The following is a 9,848-nucleotide window of genomic DNA, read 5'->3' as shown; positions in this document are numbered from 1 at the left end:
TTATGCATTTATGTTTTTTTGTTCTTATATTTTAAAGGCGGGTCTTTTATATTGTCTTGCTATCACCATTGTTAGCATGATCATTTATCCACTTTTAGGAGCCAGCAGTCAAAACGCTTCATCTTTTGGTGTATTTATTAAAGAATTGGATGATCAAAAATCAGCACATACATGAATCTCTTCTGTCCAGAAAACTACAGTCTGCAAGCAGTCAACTTCCAAAAGAGAGTAAACTATCTTAGCAGTTATAGAAAGATTTACATTTTTTTACATTACATTTTTTAATTATATTAAAAAAAATGATAAATTACTCTTTCTGGACTTTAAAGTGGGCTAATTGCCTGTTGACCGCTCCTTTCTGATAGTTAACGTGTTCCCTGACAGCACTCTCTGAATTACTTTGAACTAAAATTATTGTAAAATAATAATATAAAACCCCCAACTTATTTTGATTGATGGTGATATGAGTTAGTACATTTGCTTTTGTGTCGTATGTCATTCATTATGTAAACTTTTGGGGAAATATTTTTTTAATTTTATCATAAATAAATAATCAAAATGTTGCATTCTGAGCAGAAGATGATACAAAACTGAGAAGGCTGACAGAAAGAGTTCTATTTGCCCTGGTGGTGACATCATTTACTATAAAAAAGAAAATCAGAAATTTATTCCACATATTAGCAGAAACTTCCAAACAGACATTCAATGGAGTATTAAGAGCAGCCTCAATGGTTTTAAATAACACAAGTGGGTTATGACTGTTGGAAGAAATAATATTTGCAAAGTATTCCCTTTTTGCCTCTTTGGTAGAGTTCTAGTAGCAATTCCAGCAGTCTTAGAGTTTGAAATGACATCTAGAGCCACAGATTCCAAGATAGTTTGACAGCAAGAATAAAACCAGGAATTAAGGTCTTCTGTATCAGAGGAGACAAAGTCAGAAGGGCCACAGGGCTGATTAAAAGCAGCAGAAAATTGCGTGGCAGTGGAGGGGTTAATAACCCGACAGTGCAGAGCGACACCTTTAGCTTCAACAGCCGATATCATTCATGTAAATTGCAATACAAAGTTATGTGAACGTAGTTTCAAAAGGATTACATCGGAGGCTTTTATTCGTTGTAAAGTTATTAAAGTTTAAATTGTGTAACAGATACATATATAAAATAAAAATATGAAATGTTGATTTGAAAACATTTAATAATAATGGATTGGATTTATATAGCGCTTTTCAAGGCACCCAAAGCGCTTTACAATGCCACTATTCATTCACTCCACCTGGGGCAGACTGACAGAAGCGAGGCTGCCATATTGCGCCATCGGCCCCGGTAGGCGGTAGGGTGAAGTGTCTTGCCCAAGGACACAACGACCAGGACAGGATCGAACCGGTGACCTTCCGGTTACAGATACGGTTCCCAACCCCCCTGAGCCACGGTCGCCCGTTAATTAAAACATTAAATAACACCAGCTACAGTAGTGGCTGTTTGTTGTTCAGGAGAACAGTTTCCAGTATGTTGGCTGATCAATTTTTTGCGTTTAAAAATAATCGTTACGCTGATTTAACGCTTTACAAGAAGTGTTTTTCATTATTTTGTCTTCATATTTACATACACTTTTTATATTGTTTATTGTGTTGTTGGACTAGAAATCTTTTAAGTCAACAGTGATACAAATTTAATGGGATTTAGTTGCATTTAATTTGTATGTAAGTGTAGCCGGATGGGCTACTCGCCTTTCTTTTTCTCTCTCTCTCCCTCGCTCGCTCTACTGCGCTTGTGCTCGGCTGCGCCACTAGGTTAATTAGTAACCGACCTGCATATTGATTGCAGGGTGGCACCAGTCCATATAAAGTTATATGGTTTATTCCTCTCATCCGTTTGGCAAAAAGCAGCAGTCAATGCTGGCACACCACAACGGATTGATCAGCAAGTGAGTAGATCATATGAAAGCTACAGCGCGGCAGTTTCTGTTTTATTCCGGCGTTGCGGAGAGAGGTGCTCGAGTTATCTCCACCAGCGCCTCCGGTCCTGGGGTAAGCCGTTAAAACTACTTTTATTAGCATTCACAATTAGCGGAGGCTAAGGTTATATTTATCTGCTGTTTTATCTGGTTCGTCTGGTTTTATTTTATTTTATTCTGGATTGTTGCTTGTACCCACGCCTCTATGATCGGGCTGGAGCGATCCTCTGCCCGAGTGTCGTGCTGGGAACCGTAAACTGCCTCAGTTGCCGATCTCAGCCTGTGGGGAACCAGACCGGCTTGTGATCGAGGCCTGGACAATTACTACCAGCACGAGTTGTAGTTGACTCGTGGGGCGTAAGCCTTCCAGTATGGTGTGTGTGCGTGTGTGATTTCTTTTATTAAAGTTATTAAAGTTGGTTTTAGTTTTTTATGATCTGTAGCGAGCCGGACGCTCAGTGTCCTTTTATTCTTTTAACGTATTTCTGTGTTTTATTTCTGTCAGGGTCCTGGGTCCCCTGACCCAGCATGTTTAGTTCTTTGTGCTTTTTGTATTATTGTACTTGTGCGAGTTATTCTGTGGTTTCTAGTTTTGATCCCCTGCCCTTCATGTTTCTCTGTGCACCCTCTGTTCTGTGTAAGTCTGTGTCTGCATGTTTGAGTTTACCTCTGTGTCTTTCGGTTCTTAGAGTCCTCTACCTTATGGTTTGTCTCTGTGTTTCTTAGTTGCTGTCTCCACCGTGTCAAGTTCGCGTCTCTATGTCGTACTTCCTGTTTTACTTTGAAGGTCCGTGTCTTATGTGAATGCGTCCTGCTTTCCTTGTCTCGTCAGTCCTGATTTCTCCCAGCTGTGCTCTCCTTCTGTGTCTCATTCCCCTCCTTACTTCCCAGTGTATTTAAACCCTCTGTTTCTCTCAGTCAGTGTCGTGTCGTCCCTCTTGCTGTGTGGATCTCCTTGTGTCTCCCTGTGAGTTTAGTTTGTTGTTTCCTAGTTTAGTTTGTATGGTTTTTCCTGCCAGCCAATAAAGCTGTGACTTTGAGTTAACACCTTGAGTTTGAGCACCTGTATTTTGGGTCCTACTCCTGCCTGCCACACTGCACTCCTTGACAATTTCGGTGAACGGAGGACGTGCCAGTGGCCTGGGACCTCAGGTGGTGGGTCATTTTCACACTTTCTTTTGTACAGCACCGGGTGGGCTGTAGTGATTTTCTTCTTGTGTTGCGTCGTTGTTGACAGTGTCCTAAAGTTTTAGGACACTGTCAAGAACGTCGCTACATTTGGTTTTCTAATATTTTATTTATTTTTACTATAAATAAAACAGTTTTAATATTGGAGCCAATTTTCCTTGGTGTGCATCCTTGAATCTGTGCGGCCTCTCTTTATTCCTTTTATCCATTTTTCTTAAATATATATTTCCTGGGGGTGAAATTCCCCTAGGTAGCGTTGTCATTTTATTATTCTTTTATAACTCCGCCGACCACTTGGTCACATAAGCAAAATGTTAAAACGTAAGTTACCACAAACAATTTTTTAATTTAGCTGAACAATAAATGTTTATGTCAGTGGTTAACATTTAGTGTTTTTCACTCAGAAAAATCAAGCTATTCTTACTGCTGTGTACTCACAATGAATAAGTTGCTCTAACTCAGCAATCTTAAGTAAGCTGTACTTTTCTTTAAGGCAACAATTTTGCATAATTTCTTTACCTTCTGAGAACTAATTAGATTTTACATTTTAGAATGTGGGTTATTATTGAAATGAATGGCCATGTTGCTGTGCATGTAGATTAGGGAAGCTACGGTACATGCACAACAGGCCACACCTAAAACAAGACAAGCCTGTCATTGTGTTTAAACATCTGACTTTAGGTCCACTTGGATTTTTGCATTTTGCAGCCTAAGGGCAAAGACGAAAGCCACGCAGAACAGTGAACTGTTTATTAAGAGAATGAAGATGGACAACTGGACAGCGGCTCTGTGCACTGGTGTTGCCTGCATTGTGGGATACCTGGTTGTGCGGGTGAAAAAGATCAACAGCCTCCGACAGGCGGAGGAAAAGATCAAGAGAGCCAGAAACAGGAGAGACGAGAGCTTGCAGCGGGCAGAGCAGGCGGTGCTCCGGTACAAACAGTCGGTGAGAGTTCAGAGCTTTGGGGGTTTTTCTACTTTCTAAATCTCAGCTAATGATCTGCTTTTAGTTTAACCTGGCAGAGGTGTAGTCATTAAATACCAAAATACTGGCACTTTTCAATGTCTCCATGCTTGAGCATTTTTTTTATATGTGAAATGAAAGTTAGGACTGTGCAAACCGTTTAAGTGCAGTGAACTCATTGCTGTGTTTGAGAAAGTTTGTTTAAAAAAAAAAAAAAAAAGTGGAAGGAAGAATCCTGAATCTGTACATACATGAAGCGCCTTGAGGCGACATTTGTTGTGATTTGGCGCTATATAAATAAAATTGAATTGAATTGAAATTGAATTGATGTGGTTGCGTCTCTTTGTTGCAGCCTTTAAAAGAAATAATAATAACATAATGATTCTGTGTGGGTCTGTGTCTCCTAGCATCCGACAACTGACTCTGCTTTGATCCTGACGCTCTCCCTGTCTGAGCTGACACAGCAGCTGAACGAAGGTTTCCTGCGCCCCGAGGATGTGTTTTACTCTTACATGGAAAAGGTTCAATATCCAGCATGACACAAACCTTTCATAATAGATAAAATACAGCAAAGCTAATTTTAACACTAAGTAATCATTTACATTAGTCAGGCTTATCCAAATGTTATTTATTTTTGACATTAGTCCTACTTATAACTCACTGCTTTTTAGTTCTTTTTACACAGAATTGTGTCTTATTACAGTTTAAGTTTAGACACACTGGATAACAATATTCATATAAGCAACAATATTTTACAAAGGTGATGGAGATGATGATGTTTCCTTTCCAACAGACTCTGGCTGTAAACAAAAAGCTGAACTGCTGCACTGAAGTTTTGCTGGAGAGTTTGGAGCAGCTGACAACTGTTGGCTCCAACAAGGATGGTCTCTTGTACGGAGTTCCAGTTAGCATCAAAGAAAATCTTGCATTTAAGGTATTACAAAGGTCATGCAATGCAAATTTCAGTTGCAGTTAATAATAATAATAATAATAATGGATTGGATTTATATAGTGCTTTTCAAGGCACCCAAAGTACTTTACAATGCCACTATACATTCACACACTGGTGGAAGCAAGCTACAGTTGTAGCCACAGCTGCCCTGGGGGATCGAACCAGTGACCTTCCGGTTACAGGTACGCTTCCCAACCCCCTGAGCCACGGGGCGACCATGGCCCCTTTGGGGGTTGGGAGTATTGAAGTATTTCCCATCAGTATTTATAAGTATGGTACAGTATTCGCGAGCATCATCGCTCAGGTATTTGATGTAACATTATCATCTTTGTTTTATTCCAACACTAGAATCATGACTGTTCTTGTGGTGTGGTCATTAACCTGGACCAGCCCGCTGAAAAGGACAGTGTGCTTGTTCAAGTCCTGAAGAAACAAGGAGCTATTCCCTTTGTGAGAACCAACTTGCCTCAAGCTCTTTTAAAGTACATCTTTTATTAATTACTCACATAAAAATCTACAGCACATTTAAAACTGTGTGCATGTGTTAAGTTGCCTTTGTCCATTCCAAATGTGCAAATAATGAAAATATGAATGAAAATAATATGCAACGAGTCATTAACTGTCTGTTGACAGCTATGACTGCAGGAATCCTATCTACGGGCAGACTGTGAACCCTCATAACCCCCAGAAGACCTCTGGAGGTTCATCTGGTGGGGAGGGGGCTCTCATCGGGGGAGGGGGCTCCCTGCTTGGTATAGGCACTGATATAGGTGGCAGTATCCGTATTCCTGCATCCTTCTGTGGAATCTGTGGTTTCAAACCAACTGCAGGTCGGCTCAGGTGGGTCTCATTCAGTCAGTTTTTATAAATTTATTATACATTGCTGAGTTAAGCTTTATTAACACTTTTGGCTAATGATTAGTTTACAGGGGCTTCGTCCAGTTTATCGAGGGCAAAAGTCAGGTAAGAAACATATCTACTTTACATATAAAGTAAATGTAGTTACATAACCACTGTATAGCAATATTTCACAGACACAAACTGTCTCAAATATTTGAGTCACTGCTTTATATTTCGTATGAAACTAGTGCCGTCATCTGCTGGACCCATGGCAAGAGATGTGGACAGCCTGGCTCTGTGCATGCAGGCACTTCTTTGTGACCACATGTTTTCTTTGGACCCCACTGTTCCACCATTACCTTTTAACATGGAGGTGTGTCCTGTACTGTGAGGTTCATATCATCTGTTAATGATTATTCTTTTGTTTAAAAGCTACAAATTAAGCAGATACATAGTTTTTCCTAATGCTTCGCTTTATATTACTCTTACCTCACCTGTTATTAATCTCCTGAGATACAGAATTAACTTTACAGGCTGTAATCTTAACTTTTGCAAACTGATTATGTTTAATTGACTGAGGAAGTAAAAATGATTGACCCTTAGATATACAGAAGCTCCAGACCTCTAAGGATTGGTTATTTTGAAAGCGATGGCTACACGCATCCATCTCCAAGCATGGCCCGAGGCGTCAGAGAGGTCAAAGCTCTGCTAGAGCAAGCAGGGCACACAGTAAGACGTCACCACACACACTAGGATCACTGTCAAGCCACGTATGTGATATGAGTCATAGGTCATTAATCCTGTCATTTGTGTCTTTAGCTCGTCCCTTACTGTCCACTGAAGATGGATCAAACTATCCCTGAGCTTTTGATAAAGACTTTATTTGCAGATGGAGGTACCACCCTGCTACAAAAACTGTGAGTTATTCCATTTAATAAGTCAGTTATTACCATTTGTTTTCTAAACTTAAATCATCTAACACTTAGAGATTTTGTTTCTTTTTAGTTCTAACCACTAAACATCACCATGCTGCCATTGTCTTTATGAACAACATGGGGTTGTGGTTCTTTTTGAACCCATTACAGTAATTCTCAGTTCAGTGTCTCTGAACAGACTGTTTTCTCCTGTGCCAATGATCTCTTTTATTTTAGGAAAGGGGGACCTGTGGACCCTTCTCTGGAGCCTCAGGTTTTTCCTTACGGCTTTCCCAAGTGGTTGAAGAAAACCATTTCATTCTTGCTCAAACCCGTGGTGAGTCCTCTAATTCTGTGACCGAAACATATTAATTTAGAGATTGGTTTGAAAATAAATTTTACACCTCAGTTTATCTTCTTCTTTTGGCAGTTTCCTCGTGTTTCTGCCAACTTTGGTGCTCTTTGTGGAGTTGGGTGAGAAAGTATCCTTGAAATTGTTCATTTGTGCTTGAATCTCAGTTTCTTTGTTACATTTCCATGTGCTAGGAATTATATCCAAACGTTCTGCTTCATTTCTAGATCTGTTCCAGAGCTGTGGAAGCAACATGCTGCTGTTGAGGTACTGTCAGCTGATGATGCATGGTCACATATGAAAGTCTGAAGATGAAATTGAGATTTCCTGTGTTTTCTTTAGGACTACATTCATGAGACAATAGCACATTGGAGGAGCTGCAACATTGATGTGCTGCTGTGTCCTGTGACTGGACCAGCCTACAACTTCTTATACTGTGGCAAACTTTTAAGTATGATTCACTCAGTATGACAGACAACTTAGTTTTTGTATCTATCACTTTGTTTTTAAAACACTGTAATCTAAGGACTTTAAAGATGTTTAAAATGTGAACACTTTAAACATCAACATTCAACAACATTTTTAAAGGCTAAGAATGGTGTTTATGTTTCTTTATTTTTGTTTTCTACACTTTCAGCTGCTGCCAGCTACACGTCACTCTACAATCTCCTAAACTTTCCTGCGGGTGTAGTCACTGTTTCCACAGTGACCGCAAAGGATGAGGAGGAACTCAAGCACTATAAGGGCTGTTATCAGGACATGTGGGACAAACTCTTCAAAGAGGTAGGCAACATGTACCAGTGAGATAAGACTGAGTGAGAACATAGAGCCAGATTTACTAACACGTTGTGTCAGGCCAGGCCATCCAGTACATTACTTAATTATTCCCAGGTGAAGCCAATTTGTTACACAACTCATTACATTACATTCGTATTTCTCCATAAAATTAGTGCTGCGTATCGATTTTGACTCCAGTACTCCAGAAATGTTATAATTCTGATCACTTATCAGTACATATCCCTATTTTTATAATTGTATAAAAAAAGCTGACACATGTGAGACTTTATTGGAGGTGTAAGCATCACAGCAGATGCCTTTGTGTCAAAGTAACTGAGGATAAAATACAGAAAAATGTGAATGAGATTTTCCTGGCCTGTCTTTTTATAGCAGATAAATGTTTAAAATATTGTGCAGTAGATTAAAAACTGTTGCAGTCGTTTCTGTTCTGGACGTTTTCACTGTACCTTAACGCTCGTTCTTTTCGGCAATTTAAAATAAAAGTAATGTTTATATCCACGTTGTAGACTGTGTCACTATTTTCGCCCTGCAGTATATGAATTGAAATCAGCTGATTGTATCTCATGTGCAAGTACAACCGATAAGCAAGATCGATAGCTAATCAGACTAACCATTCCAAGGAACTGACTACCAAACCACTTAATGCTAAATTTATTCAATGAAGTCAGAGGTGACTTGTAACCTTCAAGCTAAACGAGTCACACAATGCCAGCGGCAACAAAACTGCTTCCAGCTCTTCAGTTTCACAGCCTGTGCAATAGTGTTCAAAGAGAAACGGCCAAAAAAATGGAGAAACAGGCAGGAGGACAGCACTGATCCTCAGAAGAATCAGACCTTTGATGGACATCATACTAAACAATTTATTTATGTTGATAAAATTTATTAAGTAAAAGTGTGCTTTTAAAGTTTTATTATACTCCGCTTAAACAGTTATAATTCCAGGATCATGAACAGCACACGGTTTTCAGCACATCAGCTGTGCTCCAACACCATCACTTATTACTGGTGGATCTACACAAATTCAGCTGCATGCACTTTGACAATACATGAGATCACAGATAAACACATGTACACACATGACTTCCCCATGAAATCAGCAAATCCATTTTTTTCTAGGTAAACACCTTTCAGCACTATTTGGGGATTGTGCTCTTTTGCCCTGTTGAGTAAATTACACATTTAGGTGGTGCGTTCAGCTGCTGAGCATTAAGTGACAGGAGTGTGTTTTGTGTTCAGGCAGTGACTGGTGGTGAGGGTCTACCTGTGGCGGTTCAGTGTGTTGCTCTGCCGTGGCAGGATGAGCTCTGCCTGCGCTTCATGAAGGAAGTGGAACAACTGGTCAAAGAAAGCAAGAAGTAAAGCTGCTTTCTTTCTCAGTCTCACAGGAGAGGCTGCAGACTTCAGAGGCAACGTGTTAACTTGAGTATTTCCTGTAATAATGAGCTAATATGTCATAAATGGAATATTCTCTGCACTACAAGCTTAATCTGGGCACTTTCTGTTTTTTGGCTTTTTGCTAAAGGTTAAATAAAAGTTAACTGGCAAAATTATGCATTTATGTTTTTTTGTTCTTATATTTTAAAGGCGGGTCTTTTATATTGTCTTGCTATCACCATTGTTAGCATGATCATTTATCCACTTTTAGGAGCCAGCAGTCAAAACGCTTCATCTTTTGGTGTATTTATTAAAGTATTGGATGATCAAAAATCAGCACATACATGAATCTCTTCTGTCCAGAAAACTACAGTCTGCAAGCAGTCAACTTCCAAAAGAGAGTAAACTATCTTAGCAGTTATAGAAAGATTTACATTTTTTTACATTACATTTTTTAATTATAATAAAAAAATGATAAATTACTCTTTCTGGACTTTAAAGTGGGCTAATTGC

The 9,848-nt window shown here is 39.4% G+C and overlaps 1 protein-coding gene across 1 annotated transcript; it reads left to right on the top strand.

Moving 5' to 3' along the window:
- The first annotated feature begins 3,690 nt into the window (after positions 1-3,690).
- On the top strand, positions 3,691-9,511 carry LOC148095960 (vitamin D3 hydroxylase-associated protein-like). Its single transcript, XM_087836582.1, has 15 exons — positions 3,691-4,087; positions 4,513-4,626; positions 4,899-5,039; positions 5,406-5,539; positions 5,691-5,897; positions 5,980-6,020; positions 6,146-6,270; positions 6,501-6,626; positions 6,717-6,814; positions 7,049-7,148; positions 7,242-7,285; positions 7,391-7,430; positions 7,506-7,614; positions 7,801-7,946; positions 9,198-9,511. Exons 1-15 carry the CDS (start codon positions 3,902-3,904, stop codon positions 9,318-9,320), a joined length of 1,734 nt encoding a protein of 577 aa, XP_087692708.1. The 5' UTR covers positions 3,691-3,901; the 3' UTR covers positions 9,321-9,511.
- The last annotated feature ends 337 nt before the right edge of the window (positions 9,512-9,848 follow it).

The sequence above is a fragment of the Neolamprologus brichardi genome, chromosome 23, assembly GCF_056152115.1.
Source record: "Neolamprologus brichardi isolate AB-2024 chromosome 23, ASM5615211v1, whole genome shotgun sequence".
Classification (NCBI taxonomy): domain Eukaryota; kingdom Metazoa; phylum Chordata; class Actinopteri; order Cichliformes; family Cichlidae; genus Neolamprologus; species Neolamprologus brichardi.
Note: the sequence above shows the minus strand (reverse complement) of the source record. Positions and strands in the feature narration are given on the sequence as shown.